Source organism: Megascapheus bottae, chromosome 7, assembly GCF_031878675.1.
Source record: "Megascapheus bottae isolate mThoBot1 chromosome 7, mThoBot2.hap1, whole genome shotgun sequence".
Taxonomy (NCBI): domain Eukaryota; kingdom Metazoa; phylum Chordata; class Mammalia; order Rodentia; family Geomyidae; genus Megascapheus; species Megascapheus bottae.
Genome location: NC_143515.1, coordinates 79,006,868 through 79,032,511, shown reverse-complemented (window position 1 = coordinate 79,032,511; position 25,644 = coordinate 79,006,868). Strand labels below are relative to the sequence as shown.

The window sequence follows — 25,644 nt, the reverse complement described above, 5'->3', positions numbered from 1 at the left end:
TGGGAGCCTCTGTTCCCCCAGCTGTCCTCTGCCCTCGCGCTGGCACTGGAGCGCTGTGGGCTGGGCTGAGTCTGGCTACTTCGTGGGTCTGCCCATGGAGTGTGGAGAGGGGAGAAGTGGCAGCCAGTCCCCACTGTCCACCAAGTGAGGAGTTTGCATGTTATGACGTGCGCATTTTACACGCTGCCAGGACGCCCGGCTCATCTTGGGTTTTCTTCCTCCATCCTGACTGGTGGGGTTGGGTCTTGGTGACTGGTGGGAGGAGGGGAAGTGAATAGTGAGCACTGGGCATCTTTCCTGGGGCCTTGAGTTTGGGGGTGAAGCAGGGTAGTAGGATGCTGGGGTGTGGGTGTGGCTGACAGCTCTCTGGAGTAAAGGTCACTTGTGAATTAAAGGAGGTGATGGATGGGAGCAGGGCTGGGCTGGAGGCCAAGGAGGGCTTAGGAACAGGAAGCACGTGCCAGCATTGCCGTCTTTGTCCTCCCTCCCCCGCAAAATACCACCTGAAGCCCACTGGTTTTCTGTCACCAGCTTTTTTTTCTCTTTTTTTGGGGGGGTGGGGTCATAGATCAGGTAGAAGTTAGAGCGTCAGCACACAGAATATGTTCCCTCTGGGAAGCCTGAAAGCACCTGCCCTGTAGACATGGGAGGGAGGTCACTCACTGTTGGCGCCGCCCCCGAGGCACCCAGGCACCCAGCAGGTGAAGGGTGGCCGGATGTGTGGGGGCAGCCTCTCTGGAAGGGGGTTGAACGGGTGCGGTTAGCTAGCACGCAGGGCTGAGCCTGTGTCCAGCGCCAGTGCCTTGAGTTGTATTCAGCCCAGCCATCGCACACCACCTGTGCTGTCCCCAGGCGTCTCCCACAAAGTTAGGCTTTCATTTTTTTGGTTTTTAAACTTTAAAAAAAAAATCCTCTTAGTTGAGGCATGTTGTGTATACAACCGTTAACTGTTCAGCTTGTGCTTTTGTGAGTTTTGTTGAAGGTGTGATGTCTCCTGCTCCTCTGCCTTGGTGTCCATTGTTCCTGTTCCCCCCCCCCCCCGTTATCTGCCCCCCTCCCCCGAATCTGGCAGTCATTCATCTGCTATCCCTCTAGGTTTGCCTGTTTTCAGAATTTCACATGAACGGAACCACATGCTAAATAGTTTTTGCATATGGCGTTAGTGAGACTTGTGCCTCATGGGTCATCCATTCATTCTGTGTTCTTAGATCACCCCTTATTATTCTTAAATGCTAGTCTATTAGACCGTATGCCATCTGCTTTTGTTTTTGTTTGTTCAACAAGTGAAAGACATTTGGATTCTTTTCAGTTTGGGCAATCATGAATAAAGCTGATATTGAAGGTGAAATCTTAGGCATCGGAGTAGACAAACGGTTTATTTCATTTATTTATTTTTATTCTTTTGAGACAAAGTCTGCAGTCTAAGCTAACTTCAGCCTCTTCTGAGTTCTAACACCACAGCGCTGTGTCACTGTGCCTGGAAGATGTTGTTTGCTGGTACTGGAATTTGAACTCACGGCCTTATACTTGCTTCTCTACCTCAAGGCAGTACTAGGGTTTGAACTTGCTAGGTTGGCACCATACTTCTATCCCCTTGGCAGATGCTTTTTTTATTTTATTTTAATGGTGGTCTCTTTTTATTATTTATTTATTTACTTACTTACTTACTTACTTTTGCCAGTCCTGGGCTTGAGCTCAGGGTCTGAGCACTGTCCTTGGATTTTCTCAAGGCTAGAGCTCTACTACTTGAGCCTCAGCACCACTTCCAGCTTTTTTCTAAGTATGTGGTACCAAGGAATCAAACTCAGGTCTTCGTTATGCTAGGCAAGCACTCTACCACTAGGCCAAACTCCTGGCCCAGATGTTTTATTTTTTAATTAAGGTAGGATTTCTGAGTTAGAGGTTTAAGTGTATAAAATTTAGTACGATCCTGCCATATTGTTTTCTAAAGTGGCTAGCCCCCCCCCCTTTCTTCATTCTCACCAGCAGTATACCAGAGATCCTGTTCCTTCACAGTCTCACCAGCAGGTGGTTATCCATTTTTGCCATTTTGATGGATATTAATGGAATCTCATTGTGGTCTACTTTATTTTTTAAATAATTGCTTAATTGTTATTGCAGAGGTGATGTACCGGGGGATTATAATTCTGTGAGTCAGGTAATGAGTACATTTTCTTCCATGTAGTATCTTCTGTTCTCTCACTCTCTCCCAGTGGTCTCCTTTATACTTCCTTGGTAACAAGTACAGTTCAGTCTTGTTCATATTTTAGTTGTCATTTGTATACTCCTTGATGTAGATGTCTGCAGTTATAACATATACATTTCTTTAGGTCATAAAATGTATCATAGGAGTGGAAATCTTTTATGTGTTGTAGCGTGTCACACTGGTTGACAGGGGCTGTCAAGAGAAATTGAACATTTACATAACAATAATCTGAAACAAGATTGTGAAAGGTGTACTCTGTGAAATACTATGGCAGGTGTTTCTGGGATAAATAAAAGGACCTACAGCCTGAAGTTTAAATTCATTTGTAGGGTTTTTAGGGAGGCCTCTTCCCATCTTCTTACAACGTGAGAGAATTGATGTGACACTCTTGGGATAAGTTAGTTACCCATGGTCTGTTCACAGCTCTGCATTTGGCAATTGGTGTCTTGAGTTTTGTGTCAGATTTCTAGTTTGGGTTTTTTTTTAAAGATTTTTAAAAATTAGTTATTATAAAGGTAATATGCAGAGGGGTTACAGTCTGGTCATATGTATATTTATTTTTGGACAAGGTCATCCTTCCCTCACTGTCTCCCAGTTTTTCCCTCCCATTCCTACCCACGAGCTGTGTAGTTAATTTTAAACACAGTGTCAAATGAATGTCTCTGCTTTATTGTTTCACCCTTGTCTCCATTTCAGTGCCCTCCCCTTTTCCCTCACTAAGGTAGGTAAATGAACAAACAAGGCAAAAAGAAAACAAAAACAGCCACAAAGAAAAACCCTCTTGTTCCCATGGACTTGTGCTGTCATAGAAGTTCAGGAACTTTGCTGAAGCAATTTGAGTAGAATTGATTTGCCCAGTGAGGTATCCTACAGGTTCTTAGCTTTTGGCATCATTTCTACAACACATCTTACAAAATCTGGATCATTTCCAGCAACAGTTAGAAGTTTGCAAAGATTTGTACTTTTAGTAACCCCCCATCCCCTAAGCATTCTGAACTCCCAAATTAAGCACTAGGCCATGGCGGGGTGTCAGGCCCTGTGGGTATATGGTGGGTGTGGAAGGACTCATGAACGGGAGTTCCCAAGGAGCTGGTAGACTACAGTTGCTCCCCTTCGTATCCCTGGAGTCAGGTTGAAGTCACAGCCCGGTTCTGGTGGCAGCAGACCTGGACTTACAGACTGGCGAGTGCAGAACTGCAGCCTGTGTATGTAATCAATGATATGCTTACAGACTCTGAGGTTCACAGGGTGCGGGGGAAAAGCCACCCCAGAGTCCCCTGAGAAGAAAGCAAGTTCTCCTGGCACCCGACTAATTCTTTGTCTTAGGCCCAGTGATGTGGTGGCTCTGGGATGATGGAAACAAGAAGTGAGCACAACAGTGGGGTCTGAGATGGTACAGATGTTGAGCGTGTGTGTACACGTGTGTGTACGTGTACACGTGTGTATACACGTGTGTGTGCACAGGTAGGGTCAGGCCAGGCAGCAGAGCCAGCTGTACTCTGGGAAGTGAAGGTTGCACACTCCTAGCAGTGTCTGCTCGCCTAGCAATCACTGTAAGCTCCAGGCATTTCTTCTCCCTCACATGTGAGATAAGGACCACAAGGACTTGTTCAGTGTTGTGAGGGGTAGAGAGTTGAAGCTATTTTCTTCTCATTTAAGAGAGGCTTAGAGTGTTTTTTTAAAAAAAATATATGAATGCAGCTATCTGTTTCTATCAGTGTAAACCAGAGTTGCCTCTGCCTTTCTAACTGAAAGTGTGTTGACACCAGAGTACAGGCCTCTGGCATCCATTTGATCGGTTCCAGCTAAATGGGATGAGCTTCCATGCCCTCCGGCTTGGGGGAACTCTATGACACATTCAAACAGTGTGTATTTATTGGGAGACCCTCTGAATCCACCCCACACAGAGGAGTTGTCCAGGTGAGCGGAACACCGCAGGCTGTCTCCTGGCCCTTCATCCCCCACTGTCCCTTTCATCCCCAGACCTGGCTCCTTTCCATCCTGAGCTTCCTCAGCGCCTTGCCTGTTAGCTTCACAGCACACAGCCTCTGACCTGGGGAGTATAGACAGTCTTCACTTCACGCCTCTCTCTGTTTCAGTCTTTCTCCCTTTAAGTCCCTCAAGGGAAACACACAATAGCATTATATTTGGACTCTTTTCTGATCGCTTGACCTGTGGATCTGTAGGTTCTTGCTCATGTGCCTGCGGATGATGAGCAGGGGCCACACACCAGCATGGCGGTCCGCATCTGGGACCTGGGACCCTTGTCTCCGTGTCCAGGCATCTCCCCTAGGAAGGGGAAGGGATTCTAGACCAGGACTATTGTGATGGCTCAGACTCCTCCCTCACTGAAGGTGGTCAAGAGAGACTTGTTTTCTCTCTTCCTCTGGCTCACTCTGCTTGGCTTCCACCTTTCTTTGGCTAGAAAACGGAAAGAAAGTAAAAGTGCTAAAAATAAGCAGACTTTTGGGATCCTCACAGCCCAGCCCAGCCCAGCGCAGGCTGCCGCTCCCTTTCACTGCATTTCCTGTCCTCTCCCATCCCACCTCTCAGGGATGGGCCCAGCGCGACCTTATCCTTGCCCCCCCTCCCCTGGTCTTTCAGCTCTGTGTCCTATACTTTCTCCAGGTCCCCTCTCCTCACCAGGCCCCCACTCTCCTGGCCTTGCCTGACTTAAGTGCCGTGGCCTCCATCTGTCCTCTTTACTACATACAGCTCACTGGTAGGTGGATGCTGTTTGAGGATAGCACTATGTCCTTAAAAAAAAGAAATTTTCAGAAAAAAATAAGCAGAGCCCGGTGCCGGTGGCTCACGCCTGTAATCCTAGTTATTCAAGAGGCTCACATCTGAGGATCACACCTCAAAGCTAGCCCAGGCACAAACGTCCATGAGACTCGTATTTCCAATTAACCATAACCACTAGAAAACCAGTAGTGCTGTGGCCCAAAGTTTCAACTTGAGCTCAAGGACAGCGCCCAGGCCCAGAGTTCAAGCTGGGAAAGGAAAAAAAAGGAGACAGGACCTTTGAGACCTCCTGAATGTCATTTGTCCCTGTCCCCACCTTGTTGTGTTTTTCAGGTACTGTGTGCTACAATTGGGCCGTGGCCACATTGACCATTTAATGTCACAGAGTGCAGCAGTCTCTTATGTAGGTCCTGAGGCCCCACAAATGATACTGATCTCCCATCTCCTTCTGGTCCCTCGAGGGTCCCTCATAGTCCTGAGGTTAAATGGAGCAAGATATGAAAGGCAGTGCTTGAACTGGAAGTGGTCGCGTCCACCTATGCTCTCAGGGAGACCAAGTGTGTGCAGTGTGGACACAGACCTCCCGTCTGTGTCTTCCTGTACCAGTGGTCCTCTCAGGAGGCCAGGGTCTCCAGATGGAAAGAGGATGTAGACTAAGTTGCCTACAGTGGGAAGGATGCCCTGGCGATCCCTGTACACCTGTGGCCCTCCCTGCGCTCACCTTTCTCCTGTTTCTCACCAGACGACGTGGAGATGACCCATGTGGGCAGGGCGCTGTGGGTGGAGGCAGCATGTGACTCGAGTGTGGTCGAGGCAGGAGAGGACATCAGTGCTTCCAAAGGCACCCAAACCTCACGGATATCATCCCCCCCCCCCTTCTAGAAGCTGAACCTGTGGTAGACAGAGCTTGGCTTGGTGGGAGGCTTTGACTGGGCTGGGGACTTTCCTTCTTGCCACTGCCCTCCCTCCCCCTTCCTCCCTATTCTGATTCTTCCTGTTCCCCACCTCCTATCTCACTCCAGAGCAGGGGAGCCTGGCAAGTGTTTAGGGTAGAAACAGGAACTCAGAAGCTAAAGATGGAGAACTAGCATGACCACAGGGAGTTCCTCGAAAAGCTGAAGAGAAGATGGGGCATCCTGGACAAATGTGCCTCCTCTCTGGTCCACTCCACTTGCCCCAGTCGGCCTGGTTACTGCCGCTGCCTGAAAGCTGGGGCTGTTTTCCTGCTATTGGTAGCAGTAGGCTGAGGAGATCCCGGCACTCTAGTATGGTGGACACTGCCCTTGTGGTGGAAGTAGTGCCTGCACAGGACTTGAGCTGTGGGCTTATTGGTGTTGGGGCCAATCCTCTGCACACCTCAGAATGCGGCAGCGGAAGTCAGAGGGGCACTACCCTGTTTCCTGGTCTGGAAGAAAACTGTTGGGGTAGGGGGTATAGTTCTGGAAACTGCTCTCTGCTCTCTCCAGTCTGCTCTTTTAGACTTTAAGTCTTAAATTGGGAGTGATTTTCTTCTTTTATCAAGTTGGAGGAATGGATGGCAATTTTGTAAGCTGTTGTAATTGTGTAAGGTGGTCCAGCTCAAGTGCTCTGGAGTCCTTTGCTGTGTGTGGTACTTGGAGCGGGGCCGCAGCTGTCTTATCCTGCACACCTCCTGCTGTCACTGTAACTTCAAGTGTTTCTCTCAGATGCCGGCCGTGTACCTGAGAAGCACTGGAGGGGGGGTTTGGAGCCTGGGGAGTCGTCAGTGCTGATTGGAAACAGTGGGCTGTTTGTGGGTGAGGACAGGGCTCCCCTCCTAGAGGAGAAAGACCCTCGAGATACAAGAGGGATGAGCTTACCTGGGCTTTGTTTTGTAAGTGTGGTTTTCTCAGCCACAGAGTCTCCAGGCCCGGGGAAGGACATCTGTAACCACTCCCTGTAACCTCTTCTTTAGATCAGGGTCCACACATTCATTCATTTGTTCATTTGGTATGTTCAAGACGAGTGCTCTAATTCTTGAGTCACATTCCCCCTTCTGGTCTTTTGGTGGTCAGTTGGAGTTAAGAGAGTCATGGACTTTCTAGCCCTGGCTGGCTTCCATCTCAGCCTCTTGAGTAGCTAGGATTGTAGGTGTGAGCCAGAGGCACCCGGTCCCACCCTTCTCTTTAAGCCTATGGGAAAGCTGAGACTGTAGGGACAGCAGACTCCCCTTTCCCAGGCTGGCCTTAGCATTCTGCCTCACCACTTTCCCTTTTGTTCTTGTTGGGAGTCAGACACTGGGAAATGATTTCAAAAATTTAAATGTGGGTGGAAAAACTTGCTAGTGAAAATGAAAGGCCAGCATGTGTTACAGAGGTGTGTGGTTTGGGAGGTTTTTCTCTTTCCCCTAGTCATGATCAGGTCTGAGAAGTATGTGATGAGACAGTCCCGTGCAGAGCGTGTCTCTGGCAGCAACCTGAATTGGCTGCGCAGACCCTGCCCCTCGGAAGCAGAGGACACACTTTGCGGCTTTTCCGCTACAGAGCTCTGACTGAGTGCTGCATGCTCTGTTGCTCCCATTGACAGGGGAGGAAACTGGAGTTGGTGAGGTGAAGTCTCGTTTGGAGGCCACACAGTGGTGAGCCTGGTCTAGAACCACCTGGTTGTGGTGTTCAAATTGAGCTTCTAAAACACGCCAGCCTCTCTGAAGGCATCCCGATACCGCCCTGTCCTCGTTTAAATGCATCTATCGCTTTAAGTGTCTGGTCACAGTTACAAGATGTACTTTTTGAAAGTACACATGAAATAAATCTGACAGCCTGTGGACAGCAGGAAGGCGTCTGTGGAGCACGAATGCTAGCCTGGGTGAGGGATGAGGGACAGAACACAGGGTGTGATGTGTGCTGGGCTGTTCCCAAACAGACCTCCTTAGCTCAGGGAGCGGAGCCCTCCTTGGTTCTTCTCATCTCCATGTGCCATTCAGAAAAAAACAACAGCAGCAACATCAAAAAAGCTCAGCTATCTCGCGTGCCTCCTTTCCTCTGTTTATGTTACGGAAATGAAGTTCCTGTGGCTGGAGCCTGTTTGCTGGGGAAATCAGCCTGGCCTAGGATTCCATTGTCTTCTGGGACTGGGATGATGGGGAAGGATGACCTCTTCCCAGCCTCCTCAGCTCCTGTGCTCTGCCTCGAGAGCCTTGGGCCATGGCCAGTGCTCAGGACTCCACGGACTGTCTGTGACTCTCTGGTCCTTTCTTAGTGACGGGCTTGTCATACTAACAGGCCTTTCTGGCACCTTCTGGGATGTTGGTTCTTCTCCTGAGATAGGCCATTTCCTATGTGGCATCTCTGCTCTTGTGTCAGATGAGGGGCAGAGCTCAGAGAGTGCAGCTCCAGAGGGGTCAGCAGCTGCTCCAGCTCTCCTTGTTCCGTCACTTCCAGGGCGTCAGGCTGTCTTGCCTGTGTGCTTTTCCTTTTCCACTCCCCGCAGCTTCCAGACACTTTTCCTCCCACTTAGTACAAATTAGGATGTAAAGTGTCTTGACAGAGCAGAATTCACTGTCATCTATTTCCACTTCCTAAACAGTAATTAAGGCGAAGCCCACATTAGTGTCTGGATGTCTCCATCTGTGCCTGCAGGGGTGGGACTTATGGGGGTTCATCCAGGTAGCTGGTTCTTGAGGCCTGAGGAGCCAGCAGGCTCTGGGATGGTTGGAGCTGCCCGGCACGTGTTCATGCTGGGGACCCTGTCCGCTTCCAAGGAGAACCACGGAAATGAAGGCCAACAGTGTGCGTGGGGAGTCTCCTTGGTTGGGCGTTGGGGTTCTTTTCTGTTTTGTCTGTTTTGTAAGTATTGCTGAGAATGTCTGCAGAACCAAAGATGTTTGTGGGAGAGCAGGAAGTTGCATGTGAGCACCTGGAGTAGGAGGGTGTAGCTGAGACACTGGGCCTGTGTGTCCCCAGGCCTCGTGCATGCTGCAGAGCAGTGCCACTGCTGTCATAGGCTTCCGCCCTCCGCATCCTCACCTGCCTCCTTCCTTTGATGGATGTTTCCTGATCTTCTGGCACCTCTGTGGGTTCGTGTTTCATGAGTTCTCAGCTCTGGTGGCCATTCTGCCCCCCAGGGATGCTCAGGGAGCTCGAGTCAGCACTCTACCTCACAGATGGGCTAGCCGTCCCACGGAGTCCTTTTCACATTTGTCACTTACTTAGCATTAAACAACGACATGAATATATCTTGTGGTAAACTTTTCAAATTGGGCCAAATACCTCATCTTCTGGCGCTGCGTGCCCGCCTCTCCTCAGGAGCTGCTGGAGTTGCACTGCCTTCCAGAGGGCTCTCTGTTTTCTTCATCCGTGGAAGTGTGCAGCTCTAAGTATTGTTTTTAGTGTCTCATCTGTTCCCTGACACAGTTTTATGCTCAGAGGTAAGCATCTCTCAGTGTCCTGCTTGATGGGAGGAAAGGAAACAGTGTGGTATGTCGAGGGGCTTTTCAGTTGCCTTTGAACATTTCAAGACTAGTGTGTGTACTCATATTAATCACATTTCAAAGTAGGGAAACAAAAAAAAAATTCTTCAGCATTCCCCAGGACAACAATGGTTGTTTTCTCATATCTTTAGATACATATAGTTTATATGTAAAATACAACATTTGTCTATCCTCCCCTTCATAACAACACACTTTCAAATTTCAGCTTTGGTGTCGGATTGTGTGTGATGTCGTGGGAGGAGGGGATTATAACAAGACTCGTATTTAATAAGATGAAAGGCTTTTTGTTCTTTCTGGGTTTGTGCCTCAGTTATGTAGCTCAGGCTGGTCTCAAAGTCTCCATTTTCCTGCTTCAGCCTCCTGAGTGCTGGATTCTAAGACGGAAATACATTTTTGTTTTAAAAGGCTGCATTTGCATCTTGTGCAGAGATACACTTGCTTACTTTTTGTACTCAGTTCCATATGCCTGGGACATGAAGAGGATTAGCCAGCTGCATATGTGGCGCCTGTGTGCATGTGTCATGGCGGCCTGGCTTCCTCCTCTGAAGCCTAGCCAGCAGGTTGGCAGGGTGGGTCCCCTGGGGTGGAGGCTGCTGTCCCCTGAGGGCATGCTTGCTGTGTTTCCACCCTAGCTGGTGAGATCACCAAAGCCATGTCAGGAAACCACTCACGGGAGAAAAATGAAAGACGCGTCCTTAGAGGTCACCTACTTAAAGATTACATTAAGTGGTTCAGGAAGATGGGTGAGATTGCCTGGAACCATCTCACAGCATTGCTGGGAAAGCAGCTGCTCACGAGAAAAGCCTTGGATGGGAGTCAGCCAGCCAGGCTCTGTGTTTGCCTGTTCCCAGCTTCTTTCTGATGATCTAGGATGGGGCAGGAGGATCCCGGGCTCTCTCTCCGTGCCCGTATATGAACAGGTGCAGGTGAATAATGATCCCTGAGCACTCACTTTTGTTTTGGCAACATTTCCTGGCTCTTATTTTTAACTTGTTTCTGCCCCTCACCCTTCCAGCTTTAAATAAGCCTTTTTTCTTGTTTGTATATCTCATCACATATGAATAGACTTCATGAATGTATGTCCATACATATGCATGCATGCATATATTTATTTGTGGTACTGACAATGAAACCCAGGAACTTGGGAATATTACTTATACTCTCTACCTCTGAGCTATACCACAGGTCGTGTATAATTCAAAGAAAGATTATAAATCGAGCTCTCTCCCACCATTACCTGGTGTCTCAGTCACTTGATTTCCTCCCGGTCATTGTCCTCAGAGGTCACTTTAGGCCCCTCTGACAGCTTCCTTCTTGCTGTATTTGTAGTTCTGCCAGCAATCAATCAATCAGTCTGTCTGTCTGTCTATGCATCCCCAAACAAACAGGAGTCTAATTTTGCCCATTTTTGAAGTTTTATAGTATATATTGATTTTTTTTTTTGGTCAGTCATGGCATGAACTTTGGTTCTGACCGCTGTTCTGAGCTCTTCAGCTCAAGGCTACTTGAGCCACAGAGCCAGTTCCAGTTTTCTGGTAGTTAATTAGAGATAAAGAGTTTCATGGACTTTCATGCCCAGGCTGGCTTTGAACCTTGATCCTCAGATCTCAGCCTCCTGAGCAGCTAACATTATAGGTGTGAGCCACCAGTGTCTGTCTGAATATATTCTGTTTTTAAAGATTTTGTCAAATTCATTTGTGTTCTGTGTAAGTAAAAGTTATTCCTTTCTGTCACTGTGTCACTCCATCATTTGAACACATGGCTGTTTATCCAGTTTGGGCTGTTTTGAGGAGCTGTGAATACCCTTGTGCTTAATGCCAGTTCCATTAGACAATAACATTCTAGGTTGTCCTCAGGCACACCCCTTTGACCTGGTGTGAATCCCTGTTGGATCCTAATTCTCAATGACACAGGTCTCACTTTATTCCCTGAGGGACATAGATGGGTTTTTGCTTTGTCTTTACACTGGGCCCACAGGCTGGCATCCAGTTCTGTGCTTCCTAAAAGGCTTCTGGAAATGTTTGCCGCTGTCATTAATGCTGTGTACTTTTTAAAGCAAAGTGTGTGTTGAGATAGAGCTGCCATCTCCAATTTGCATGACTGCCTTTGGGGCCTAGAGCAGGGTGAGTATGTTGTGCGGGGTTTTTGTTTTTTCTACTGTCTTTCAAAACTGTCATTTCCTCTTAGGTGGGGTGAGGGCACATGTGATGGGACAGGAGGGTCCAGAGCCATGGAGAGGCAAGCTCAAGGCCGAGGTCTGTGTTCTTCCCCAGAGCCAGCATGTGTGGGTCCGAGGAAGGAAGTCAGCTTTTTCTGTCTGTGCCACCTCCAGTTGAGACCCCAGGGTGATGGAACCAACTACCCTGCTTTTGGCATCGCCCTCTAGTACTGGCTGGAGTTGAGGGCTCAAGTCAGGGCCCAGGGGGTCAGGGGCAGACCTGTGGGTTACATGGGTCCTAGAGGCCAGACCAGCAAACTTCCCATCCATAGCCAAATAGTAGACATTGTAAGGACTGTGAACCCACAGATAAAGGCGAGACTATTACCTTAAGTACTCACAGTCTAAGAAAAAAATTCTACAAATGTCTGTTAATGAAATCTGAAATCTACTTATAGTCATAGAGTAGTTTCTGGGACTACAGGTCTACTAATAAGAATACTGGGATTCTATTTTTTTTGGGGGGTCGGGAATGTTTCTCTTTATTAGATTCAAAATAAACCTTTCTGCTCACTCACTGCCACCTCAGGTGGCTCACTCACCAGCTCATCTTTCTGTAAAAACCCCTGGGTTTTACAGTCAAGCTGCAAGCTTGGCTTTGGCCTGTGGCCCATGGTTTCCCCCTTCCCTGAGCCAGGCCAGTTGCTCAGACACATCATGGAGCTTGTCCCACCACCCAGCCTGCCAGGGAGGAGGCACCTGCCGGGCTCCATGGGGCCTGAGAGGAAGCAGACTGACCTGGTCTGCAAGCCAAGGATGCTGTGTCACCCAGTGACACTGGGTTGACTGCAAGGGCAGATGGGTTGGAACAGGAGGGTCCAGAGGGATGGAGAGGCTAGCTCCAGGCTGTGCTCTCCCTAAGTCTTCCCCAGTCTGTTTGGGTCCCAGGAAGGAAGTCAGTTCTTGCCACCAGTGCCTATTTAGCTGAGTCCATAGAGGCGGGGAGAGGGGGGGAGCCACTCCGAGTCTGAAGGAGCCCTACGGGTGCCCTGTTCTGGAACCTTGCAGCAGGACAGCAAGAAAAAGGTAGCAAGGCCTGTGAAACTGAACTGTAATGGTCTTCATTTTCACTTCAGTGAGGCTGCAAGTAAGAACAGTGAAGATGGACCCCTGGAGTGGGGGAGGGCCCCCCATTCACCTGAGCTGCTGACCGTCCCACCCGCCTGTCCCTTCCCTGTGCACCATCTCCGCTTGTTTTCCTTGGACATATTTCAGACACATCCCTGCAGTCTTGTTTAAGTAATAAATTTGCCCTGTAAAACTTGTTTTATAAACTAAAGGTCAGCTTGAGTCAGTCTGTGAGTTAATGAGGACTGGCCAGACATCAGCTGTTGGGCCCGCCTGCTTAGGTCTTCATTGTCCATGCAATGTAGGTGTTTGTAGTTCTTACACATGTTCAGGTGCAGATCTCAGCCTTTTCCTCTCCCACAAGATGGAGCAGATGCCTGGGGTAGTGTAGTGGGAGGTGAATGCCTAACACGGCCAGAAATCTCAGCCAAATCTTAGCCAAGCTGGCTGACGCCTTTGACTTTTAGAGACTTGCAAAAGCTTTGTTATTTTTGTTGCTTTAAGATTCCAGGGCTGTTGTATAAATAACTAATGGACACAGGGCTTTTGATGTTGCCCAGTCTTAATCACTCACTTCTCCTGACCAAGTTTAATCTCATTTGTCTATAAATATGCACCCCAGTGAAGGCATGATTCTCACTAGGGAGGGAATTGCCTTTTGCTCATGTGGTTTTAATTACGATTACCTCTGTGGCCTAGCCCACTTTGCTTCAGTCTCTACTTAACAGACAGAAGAGCTGTGCTGTGTGTTTATCCTCTTGTTTTTGGAGCACCAGAAGCATGGCTTCCCCTTCAGTAACAGGCCGAATCCTTTGTGGCAGTTTGAGGTGTTATTTTTCCTTCTTGTTGCTGGGGTTCGAATTTAGGAATGCTATTCTACCTCTGGAGCCACAACCCCAGCCTTTTTGCTTTAGTTATGCTGAGATAGGGTTTTGCACTTTTACCTGATAGGGTTTTGCTCTGTGAGCCTCCTGTGTATGCCTCTTGTATCATAGCTGGGATTACAGGTGTAGACCACGCAGCCCAGCTTCTTACTGGTTGGGATGGAATCTCTCTAACTTTTTGCCTCTGGTCCTTAGCTTCCTAATTAGCTGGGATCACAGGCACGAGCCACTTCACCCAGCCAGCAGTTATTTTATAAGACTTCTGTGCCAGAAGTGATTGGGGAGCACCGAGTCCTATCCATGCTCAGGGAGGACATTGATCAGAGTTCAGCATGATCAAAGTAACACCCCCCACGATGCCCCCCCTCCCCACATTGCAGAGCCCCTGCCTCTGAGCCAGAGCCAGCTGAACTCCAGCACTTGCAGGTACACTGTCTCCTATGGAGGGCCAAAGAGCCAGACGCCGCTGGAGAGGGACAAGCTCCCTCTCCAGGCTGATTTTCCAGGGGCCTGATACCCACCAATTGAACCCCCCCGTAGCTCTCCCACACTGGCCAGTTCTGGGGCTTGAACTCAGGGCCTGGGCATTGTGTCTGAGCTTTTGTTTGTTTTTTTGTTGTTGTTGTTTTGTTTTTGTTTAATTCCTCAAAGCTAGTACTCTACCAGGAAAGCCACAGCTCTGCTGCTGTGGAGTTCCCACATAGCTCTACCCCCTTCTCCCCACCAGCATTCCTCATGGCTCAAAGAGCAGAAGACATTGTGACTACAGAACCTGTGTCCACACATCACTGGTGACCAGAGTCCATGCTTGGGGTTCACTCTCGGCGTATGTTATGTGGGTCTGGAGAAATACACAATGGCATGACTAGAATTTCTCTTTGTACTACAACAGCGCTGTCAAATGTCTGGTGCCTCGTGATCATTTTCCCACTTAAAATTGTCAGCACTTGACATGTTTGTCTTCAGCTAATAAAATGGCATTGTTGTGTTAGAACCAGGGCTTACAATGCTGCCATTGAAAGCTGATTCTCAGGCGATGTGGGAAAGCTGGGAGTCCAGACTGCACTACCCCAAGGTGGTGTGCTCTTTCCTGGGACAGACAGGCTACTGCAGTGTTTCCTGACGAGCCCCACGGTAGATCGCAGGACCTGGTTCCCGAGGTCTGACCCAGTTCCCGAGGGCTGCGTAGGCCAGGCACTATGGCCTGCTGGTCCCCGTATAACCCTGAGTTGGCAGTGCTCTCCTGGTTTACCAGCGCTGTCTCCTGTCACTGCCAGGAGTGGACATGCTTTGTTCTTCCATTGTTTAATTAATTGAATTCAGAGTGGGTTTACCTCCATAGCCCATCTGTGCCTGTGTGGGGCAGGTCTAGCTCTGAGACTTGGTTGTTTCAGGGGGCTTGCTGGTCAGGGTGTCCTGTGTCTTCAGCATCCTTTCCCTTGTGTGGGGTGGGTGAGGACACTGGGAGGGGCATGGGCACAGGAAGGATGTGCTGGAGCTTTGCTGGGAGAGGCCGGAGACCTCGTGGGAGGAGCCACTGGTTCCCTTGCTTTCCCACTGCAGGCTGTGTCCTGCAGTTAATGTGGGCAGGGGGCAGGTCACATGCTTCTGGTGGGACACACATCCCAAGGAGTTGCTTTCCAGTAATGACCAGCACCGCCACTGCTCAGTGCTGTTTAAAGGCTGGCCGTCCCTACCACGCTGGGATTTGTCCATAGAAACAGCCCCAGGGGCTCAGTGGTCCAGCAGGCGCCTGCAGGGGGCTCTCAGGTGGCAGCTTGGCTCTCTGGTAATTGTGGTCTAAATGTAAACCCTAATTTTTTTTTTCTATTTTTTCCTCCTGTCCTGGGGATCAAATCCAGGGCCTTTCCTTGTGCATGCTAGACAAGTAGTCTACCAGGAAGTTACACCTCTAGCCAACAGCTTTTAATTCTTATATTCTCTGTATTTTAGGCTTTGGATGTGGATCGGATGGTTCTTTACAAAATGAAGAAATCTGTGAAAGCGATAAACATCTCTGGGCTGGGTGAGTATGCATTCCTTCCCAGGGCCTTCTGCGAAAAGTGCTGCTCTTCCTGAGGCCTGCTGAGGGCGTCACGGATTACCCTGTCCCTCCTGGGCACGCGGCGGCCGTGTCTCCGGCTTGCAGAGGCGTGTTTTGTTGGCCTGTCTGATCCAGGGACGGACGGGCCTCTGTCCTCTTCCCTTCCACTGCGCTGCGTGAGCCTGTGCTGTCAGACTGGCTGATGAGGACCCCCCAGGATCCTGCTGCCTCTGTAGTTTTCTTTCAGAAACAAGAAGGTGACCCCCCCCGGAGACTAGAAGTAGGGGATCTTAGAGATGCTGACACGGGGGCTGATGGACTGTCAAGTGAGAAGAAGGCGAGCTCAGGGAGAGGGTCGGTAGGTGAGTGTAGGTGAGACTGCAGTGTTCAGGCCACCTGTTATCTATACCGGGATTCCTTCATCCTGCACATCTTCTTTTAGTCAAGTGGGATTTGTCATGTCAGGGAATGGCTTAGGTGATGATGGCGATGATGTAGAAGCCCAGGAGATCACATCCCACGTAGCCTCACAGTAGCATGAGCAGAAGCTCCAGTAGCTGCTCTTGACTGCAGAGGGCTGTGCAGGCCATGGTGGGAGTCTGGTGAAAGGTCTCCATTCAGAGGTGCTGCTGTAGTGGGCATTGTCAGATGTATCAGTGTCAGATTTCCAAAAGATATACAGGAGCTCTGCAGACCACTACAGAATGCTGTTGGCTGAAATTAAGGGCGATCTAAATGAGAAATGTATGTTGTGAACGGGTTCAAGCACCAGCTTCACCTGGAACCAATCAAACTGATTTAAAAAATTATATGGAGGGGCCGGGAGTTTGGCCTAGAGGTAGAGTGCTTGCCTAGCATGCACGAAGACCTGGGTTCGATTCCTCGGTACCACATATATAGAAAAAAGAACCAGAAGTGGTGCTGAGGCACAAGTGGTAGAGCTCTAGCCTTGAGAAAGTCCAAGGACAGTGCTGAGGCCCTGAGCTCAAGCCCAGGACTGGCAAAAAAAAAAAAAAAAAATTATATGGAAGACTGGGGGATTGTCATCTGCCTCTGGCAGATTTCCTGTATAGGGAAAGAGGGACAGGATATGTTATTTTTTGTTTTTTGTTTTTGTTTTTGAACTTGGAGGGAATGGAGATGAAGCAGAAATACAAAGATTTCCATACTTACAGACCTATCAAAGATCTCAGTATTTGATGTGGTTGGTTGGGAGGAGATATGGTCTTGATTTTTTGAAAGACATGCATTTTAAATGGATTGTCTTCCCTGATTGCCTCAGGTTATTAATTATTATTAATATTTCGTATTAATTCCCACAAAGCAATGGCTCCTGTCAGAGGTCTACTCGGTGCCTGTGTGTAGGTCTTGGAGTGCCTTGAAGTTTTTCCACATTTTGTGCCTCCTTCCCTCTGTACACATTGCCTGTGAGGTTCAGGGAATTTGGGAAGTTTTGTCTAAGCCACAGACTTGCAGACACTCAGGGCTGGGATCTGAACGAAGCTCCGTGGGCAACCAGTGTGTTCCTTGTTGAGAGGAGGCTGTGTCCTTGCCCCAGGAAGCTGGCTGTCCACCTGGCCTTGGAGGTGGGGTCTTCTATTTATGTCACCCTGCATCCGTTCGTTACACCAGGCCAAACTCAAGTTATTATAAGGTTATGAGTCTGGACTTTTTTTTAAAGTTGGATTACTGATATCTTTATTTCAGAATAAATGCTGTCTGCTTCAAAAATGTCACCTGAGGAAACGCTATACTTTTCCTGTGGTGGTGCTGACATTGGTTACGGAGTGTTTGTAACTCTTCTTTAGAACTGCCTTCCATAGCACATTCTTCTGAATATATTTAGTAGAAGAGTCTAAGGACAGATTAAATTGTTTCAGAAATAAGTCAGCCACATTCAACATGGGCACGCGCTGCAGGCTACCACGCTTGGGTGGGTGCATTCCAGCGAGAGTACTCAGGAGTTCCCTAGCATAGAGAGCGCTCCGTGTCCTCGGACAGCTGCTGTTCTAGGAAGAGCACTCATTTCATGAAGGAAAGATCAGCGAGAATCCTGCCACCGCTGCCCCAGTTAGCGTTTGTGCCTCCTACTTCCCTATATCACTTCTCATCTCATCGTCCTTAATTTCTGTGAGCCTAAAACTATCCCAGTCTGACCTGTCAATCTGCCGTAGTGTGTCAGTGCTCCAAGTTGGCTGCCCTTCTTGATATATGAGCCAGTGGTGACTCTTATCTGTGTCTTCATAAACCCCACCCTAGGCTATAAACACTCGAGTCACCTGATGGGATCTGCCTAGGCTTCTCCCCCCTGCTCTTGTCAAGTGGAGACTTGAACATGGTTGGTCTTAGAAACATTTACATTTGTGTTGCTGTAACAAAGCACTATGCACTTAAAATGGCTTAAAATGACACCAATTTGCCTGTTAGATTTTTCTGGTAAGAAGTGCCGCATGAATACAAAAATCACCTTTTTTCCTGATAGGAGAGTCCCTTTCTTCAACTATTCCAGTTTCTAAAGGCTACCTGTATCCATTCATTTATTCTCTCTTCTGCTCTCTCCCTCATCTCCCGCTCCCTCCTTCTCACTCCTATTCTCCCCCCTTTCTGCCTCATTTCTTCTTTTCTGCCCTCCTTCCCCCCGCCTAGATTTGACTCAGGGACTTACAGGTCAGTCCTGTACCACCAGATCTATACTTCCAGCCCCTTTTACTTATTTAATTTCATTTCAGGTAGGGTCTTGTGTTTTTGCCTGGGTTGGCCTCGGGAGGAGATCCTCCTACCTGTACCTCCCATGTAGCTAGGGTGACAGGTAGGAATTGCCACATCTGGCTCGTTGGTTGAGATAGGAGTCTCACTAACTACCCTTGAATTCCAGTCCTTTCCACTCAAGTACCTGAGTGATGTAGTACATAGCTGAGAAAGTTGTTTTCTCACGGTTTTGGAGGTTAGAAATCCCCAGTTAGGATGCCATAATGGTAAGCTTCTGGGGAAGAAAGGAAAGGAAGCAAAAACTCTGGGAGTTTCTTATAAGGGACTGATCCTGTCATGTGGGCCCACTCTCACCAAACTTAATGATTCTCAGTGGTCCCTTCTCATATCATCACACTGGGACTTTAAGCTTTAATGTTTGAGTTCAGGGAGACTAATAGTCCCATAGCAGGTATTGGGTCTCTAGGTTTAAGTACCCTTTTGATGACATGGAGCCCACTCAGATGATTCAGGACAATCTCCCCATCTCACATCAGCTGGCTAGCAACTTTTATTCCTTGTGTAATCTCAGTTCCCTTTTGCCTGTCAGCATACTCTTACGAGGTTCCACGGACCAGGTCCTGGACACTGGTGCGGGGGATGGGACATTATTCTACCTACCTCACTTTTGAGCATAACACAGTTTTGAGGTTGAATCACTTTGGACTCTTATGTTCAGTTGAAATGAAGGGGTCTCTGATAAACAGGTGCTTAAGTTGCTTTCTATTATGTCAGTCTCTGGTCTTCTCTCCTTGATTATTGTAAGTCCGTGAGGGTAAGGACAATTCTAGGAGACTGTAGTTGTGATAAAGAGCCCAGAACCTGGCTTTTTTTTGGCCAGTCCTGGAGCTTGAGCTCAGGGCCTGAGCACTGTCCTTGGACTTTCTCAAGACCAGAGCTCTACCACTTGAGCCTCAGCACCACTTTTTTCTATGTATGTGGTACTGAGGAATCAAACCCGGGTCTTCATGCATGCTAGGCAAGCACTCTACCACTAAGCCAAACTCCTGGCCCCCAAGAACTGTTTTTTTTTTTTTTTTTCGCCAGTCCTGGGCTTGAGCTCAGGGCCTGAGCACTGTCCTTGGACTTTCTCAAGGCTAGGAGCTCTACCACTTGAGCCTCAGCACCACTTCCGGCTTTTTTCTATGTATGTGGTACCGAGGAATTGAACCCGGGTTTTCATGCATGTTAGGCAAGCACTTTAACCACTAGGCCAAACTCCCGGCCCCAAGAACTGTTTTTAACACTAGCAATGCCACACAAGAAATCTATGATGCTAGGAGCCTCCATTTCCTAATAGGTAAATAGGATCATGAATACTGTCACAGTATTAGTGAGAATTACCTGAATTTACATGAACAAGTGATAGAGTACCAGATACACCTTTAAATAAGTGTGGCAGGTATAAGTACACCTCCTGTGTACTTGTTGAGTGTCTTGCACAGGGGTAGGCAAGTTCACGCAGAATATTCCATGTTTTCTGCTGCGAATCTTTTGACTGTCCTCTTAGGTAGTCTAAATGTAGACTGATCATTTTCAACATAAACTGTGTTATGGCAGACCCTAGAGTCTAACATGTGATGGTTTCTGTACAGAAGGAAGAGTTGAGATGCTTTAGAGCAGCAGTTGACAAACCATCCAGTCACCTGTGTTCTTACAGCCTAGCTGAGAAAGAATTTTACCATGTATTTACAATAATGTCCATTTTGTCTCTTAGCCTACAAAGCCTCAGGTAGTTACTCTCTGGCTTTCGAGGGGGGGGGGATTTATTAACCTCTACTTTTTTACAGCAGTGGTCCTGAAACTTCAGAGAGCAACAGAATCCAGTGGGGGTTGGACACATTCAGGGTTTCTGGTTGGGTGGGTCTGGGATGGAGCCTAAGTATTTGCTGGTTACACATCTGGCAGCGGTGGAGCAAGTCTTAGAGGTATCACTGTAGGACCCCTCTCCCACTTTCAGTGTTGCACTGGGCCAAAACAGTGTCTGTATGACCTGGTAGGTACTCTACACCATGGAGTAATTACATTTGTGCTTGGTTGTTAACTGGCCAGATGTGTTTTCTGGAATGTTTCATGAACAGGTTTGCAGAAGCAGTTATTATAATGATTTGTTGAGAAATTTTCTACAATTTTTTTCATTCAAAAGACTGCTGCTATCTAACCTCTTAAAAAACCAAAACCAAAACAACAACAACAAAAACAGCTTATATTTACTTTGAAGCTCTTAGGCCAAATTTCCCAAGCTTTGTCTCTGCCTAAAGGTATGGTTTTTCCCCCTATCCTGGGAAGCTGAGGCTTAGATTATTCTGTATTTGTCAAATGTGTGTGTACTCATATAATTTAAATAATGAATGAACAACTCAAAATGACCTGAGCAGACATCTTTTTTTTTTTTTGCCAGACCTGGGGCTTGAACTCTGGGCCTGGGCACTGTCCTTGAGCTTTCTCAAGGCTAGAGCTCTACCACTTGAGCCATAGCACCACTTGTGGCTTTTTCTGTGTATATTGTAATAAGGAATTGAACCCAGAGCTTTGTACATGCTAGACAAACACTATACCACTAGGTCACATGCTTGCTCTAGAACATTTTTGTGCTTTTTTTTTTTTTGAGATAGGGTCTCAGTTCCTGCCTGGTCTGGTGCAGAGGCAGTAATCTGCCTCCTTTAGCCTTCCTCTTGTATGTAGTGTGACAGGTCTAAACTAACATGGTCACCTATAAGTTGAGAAAGATCTTGTAAACTTTCTGCCCAAGCTGTGATCTTCCCGATCTCAGTCTCTCAAGTAATAGGATTATAGGTGTGAGTCACCAATGTCCAGCCAGAGTTGTTTCTATTATAATATAAATATATTATTAGAATAGAGCAAATCAAAAGAAATACTATAGTTTTGGAAATGATATTTTATTATATATTAAGAAGCCATGCTTCTTTTATTTGTTACATAAGAAAATCAGTCATAGTAATCTTTAGTGTTAGGCAAAAATACTTGAAGTTGGTATTCTGTTATCCTGTTGTGCCATTGAAAACAGGAAGCAGGTTTTGGAAAGCAGTCTGTCAGTACACATGAAGGAAACAAAATCTCTGAATGGAAGAATTTCACACACAAGGATGTTCATTGTGTGTAGCCTTGTTTTTCACAGTGAATAACTGAACTGGAGTATAGTTTCTGGGTGCTACACTTACAGAATAACACGAAGAAAACAACTTACCAAGGAATTTTCAGACAGTAAAATCCAGGGTACAAAATATAGATTGTAATAAGTGATGATAAAGAAGGTCTACCTGTATTGATATTCATAATCTTGATGGTAGAATAATGCTGATGTTGATTTAAAAAAAAAAACCCAAAACTCTGATACCCCTGGAGTATTTGTTATAGGCATGCACTTATTCCTTGCCCTGTTGTCAGGAGGTGAGTTAATAGGGGGGCAGGATACTAGTTTGCCCATGTTATATAGTAAGCAGGCAAAGTAGCTGAGACTCCCACCCAGCTGTGCTCTCAGGTCTCTTGACCTTTGCATGCCCCTCCTTACCTGACACAGCAGCAGGCTGTGACTGAGGCACCCAGTCAGCGTGTGTGCGGACCTGCCTCACGAGCCTTCCGGAAAAAAAACTCCAGGTGTGATCCAGACCATGACACACACAGGTGACCTCAGTGATGTCTGATGGTCGCTGTTCCACTGTTAACTTGTCACAGAAGCTTGTTAAGGAGAGCACCCAAATCTTAGCACTAGCAGAACTCCTTGGTGGCAGGACCTCCAGATGACCTGGACTGCTGGGGGAAAGTGGGGTGGGGGTCTTTCTCTGCATCAGTGGAAGGTTCCGTGACGGCCCCTGTCCTGAAGAAGTTAAAGGAGAAGTGAAAGTGGGACTTGAAGATTACAGGCAGTGTTTCCAATTCTGAGGGCCAGAGCATCCGGCTGATTAACAACAGTGATGGAATGCAGACAGATGACCGGTGGAGTTCCATCAGCAGTGATCATCACCCTGTTAATCACACAAGGACCTGAGTCGGGAGGCAGTCTAAGGATTTGCACGAGTCATATTGTGTGTCATGGTGTGTGTTTGAATACAAAATCGAGGCCTGTCTGGGCCCAGCTTCTTTCCTGTGGTACACAGCGGGCCTGTATACCGGTTGATAAGAGACATGGGCTTCCTCAGATGCGTTTGCATAAAATAGTTATTAGTGAGATCATCCAGGGATTGGAGGGGTAGCTCAGGTGGTAGAGCACTAGCCAGTGAGCAAAACCATATAGCCTAACTCATCTTAGTCTCAAACAAAAGAGAGAAGACAGATTATCCAGGTCAGTCTTCTGATTTCTATTGGTGTTCCTCCGAGGTCCCCAATAAAGATGACTGAGCAAACCAAGATGCCCAGGTGTCTGAACTGCCTGTGAACTGCCTGTGAGCAGCTCTGTGAGCTTTCACCGGTAGCTGCAGTCACCCTGGACTGCTAACCTTAGTGTCACACACTGGCCGACTGTGCAGCAGAGACCTCTGAACCTATGGTTCATCTCAAACCCTATGGGGATGGTGTGGAACTGAAAGATGATTCATCTGTGCAGGCTCTGTGGTCTGAGTGGTAGCTGTCATGTGCATATGGAGAGCTAGGTCTCCCAGCAGCCATTGCACTGTTGCTGAGGGATGAGTGAGTTATCCTCACTGGTGGTGAGGTGTGGGCCAGCCGTGTAATGGGAATCTGATTGGTAGGTATGATGGGATTAAAAACAAAGGGAAAGTAGGCTGAAGTCTGAACGCAGCTTACAGTGGTAGACACTGTGCCATGGCTAATCACATTGTTTTGCTGGCACGAACTCTTCCTCCATGAAAGGACAGTGATGCAGTTGGGCATTATTTCTAATTGTGTGTAGTCACATTCGGTGAAGATTGTATCCATCCAGCTTTGAATGCCAGCCACCTGGAGAAGGCATTTTTACTGGCCTTGGAGTAGCCAGGGTTCAGGCAGCTTGGATGAAGAGGAGTCTAGGGATGAGTCAGGTAGCCAGGAGCTAATCTTGCACTACAGATTCTACAGGAGGAAAAGGCCAGAAATCTTGCTACATCCCATTCTGGAGGGGTTACCCCTTCCTGTTTCTATCTCCAGCACTTGGTATCATAGTGGATCATTTTTGATATTTGTCTCGTGAAGTTGGCAGGTTCTAGTCTTCGTTCATCCGTATCCTCTCCAAATCCATCTTTCTTAGATGTAGACTTCATGTCCCCCTGTAAAGCCTTTCAGCACTACCTGGATGGAGTCCATCATCTGATCCTCAACCATGTGGCTGCCTCTTCCCGGGCTCTAGCCATACCGAGCAAGGTGAATTGCCTTCGTGTCATCGTGTGTGTCGAAAGGCCTGGTTTCTGCATCTCCCTCTCAGATGGAGTCCGGCTCTGGAGCTCAGAGGCTCTGAGGAAGCTTTGTATTCACCGCAACTTGCTGCATAGTAGTTTCCAGCACAACTGGGTTTGCTCCTTAGGATAATGGACACCTAGTAAATATAGAACGGAAATACAGCGAATGCAGGTGCTCTCTGTGTTTCGAGTCTATAATCTAAAGAGACTGAAAGCACCAACATTACGGAAACAAAGCATACATCTGTCAGCTCTTCCCCCCCTTGGCTTGCAGAGGTGAGCAGGGTGTTAGTGAGCCAACTGGGGGTGTGTTATATTGTTCATACTGACTTTCAGCTATCCCTGAAAGGAAGGATCTTTGACCTAAAACAGAATCTGAGACAGAGTGCAGCAATCCCTGACCCGCCAGGCCCCCCACCTTGGCCTTAGGAACTGTTGCTGCCTGTGTTGTCCCCAAGCACATCTGCATGTACCACTGGACTACATCTGAGGGGACTGTGGTTTCCTAAGGACTCAGGGCCAACAGGAAGTCTTAGGAAAGTTTTGATGGAAGTGAAGCAGTTTTTGTTTGTTTTGTTTTGTTTTGGGCAGTACCAGGGTTTGAACTTTGAGCATTATTCTTACTAGGCAGGTGCCATACCAGTGAGCCATGCCTCTAGCCCTCTTTTGTGCTGGTTGTTTTTTTAGTATGCCTGGATGGTGGTCTGTCTGTGCTAGGCTTCTTGTGGTAGCTAGAATGATGGGCATGTACCACCATATCCAGACTCTTGCATTGATACAGTAGTCTCTTGGATTTTTCTCTGCTTGGGATTGAACTGTGATCCTCCTGATTTCAGCCTGCGGTGATTTCAGACGGCTAGGGTGACAGGCGCACATCATCACACTCAGCTGTGGGTGGAGAAGTGGTCTTATAAACTCGTTGCCAGAGCTGGGCTTAAACTATCCCCCCAAATAGCTAGGATTACTGGTGATGAGCCGTCTGTGCCCAGCTTGTGGCCCTGTGCTGGTTGTGCACCTGGAACCTGTTTCCTCACCTGAGAAATAGATACCTCTGGATGCATAAAACGATGTCTAGATAGTGTTGGCCACTGCATGCTATGTATTGGCTATAGATATGGGTTCGCGCCATTTTTACCACCACTGTTCTGTTAGCATTTTGGTGGGTTTTCCTTTCAGCCTCCTCTCTGTATTTTATATTTTATAAAGTTGGATCTAAAGATTCTTCTTTTTTTTTTTTTTTTCGGCCAGTCCTGGGGCTTGAATTCAGCCTGAGCACTGTCCTTGGGTTTTCTCAAGGCTAGAGCTCTACCACTTGAGCTACAACACCATTTCCGGCTTTTTCTATATATGTGGTACTAAGGAATCAAACCCAGGTCTTTATGCATGCTAGGCAAGCACTCTACCACTAGGCCAAAAATTCCCGGCCCCTGAAGATTCAACTCTAAAGTCAGCATTCTATCTTCTACTCCTGTATCCTTGTTTTAAAAGCAGACCCTATTCCACTATACAGATACACTGTTCCTTAGCGATCTCCTCTCCTTGGGGCCTGTTTCATTGTCACTACAAATTGTCCTGTGTACAGGATACAAATTGTCCTGCGTATACAGGATAGATGACTGGAAGTGGGATTATTGAGTGGCCCAATTTTTTTTTTTTTTTTTTTTTTTTTTTTTTTTTTTTGCCAGTCCTGGCCTTGAGCTCAGGACCTGAGCACTGTCCTTGGATTTTCTCAAGGCTAGAGCTCCACCACTTGAGCCTCAGCACCACTCTGGCTTTTTTTTTTCTATGTATGTGGTACTGAGGAATTGAACTCGGGCTTGCATGCGTGCTAGGCAAGCACTCTACCACTAGGCCAAACTTCCGGCCCCCAGCCCAATTGCTTTTTAAGACTTCAGTGTATCCTCTGTAAATGAAGTCTAAAAATGGCTCTCTC

General features: G+C 47.6%; 1 protein-coding gene across 4 annotated transcripts in view; it reads left to right on the top strand.

Annotated features, from left to right (window-relative positions):
* Asap2 (ArfGAP with SH3 domain, ankyrin repeat and PH domain 2) overlaps positions 1-25,644 on the top strand; it is a 141,923-nt gene that overhangs the window by 32,995 nt on the left and 83,284 nt on the right. For all 4 annotated transcript variants that reach the window (XM_090337482.1, XM_090337481.1, XM_090337480.1 and 1 more), the window contains exon 2: positions 15,522-15,594. In XM_090337482.1, the coding sequence (XP_090193608.1) occupies positions 15,522-15,594 (73 nt within the window). The remainder of the gene's footprint in view (positions 1-15,521; positions 15,595-25,644) is intronic.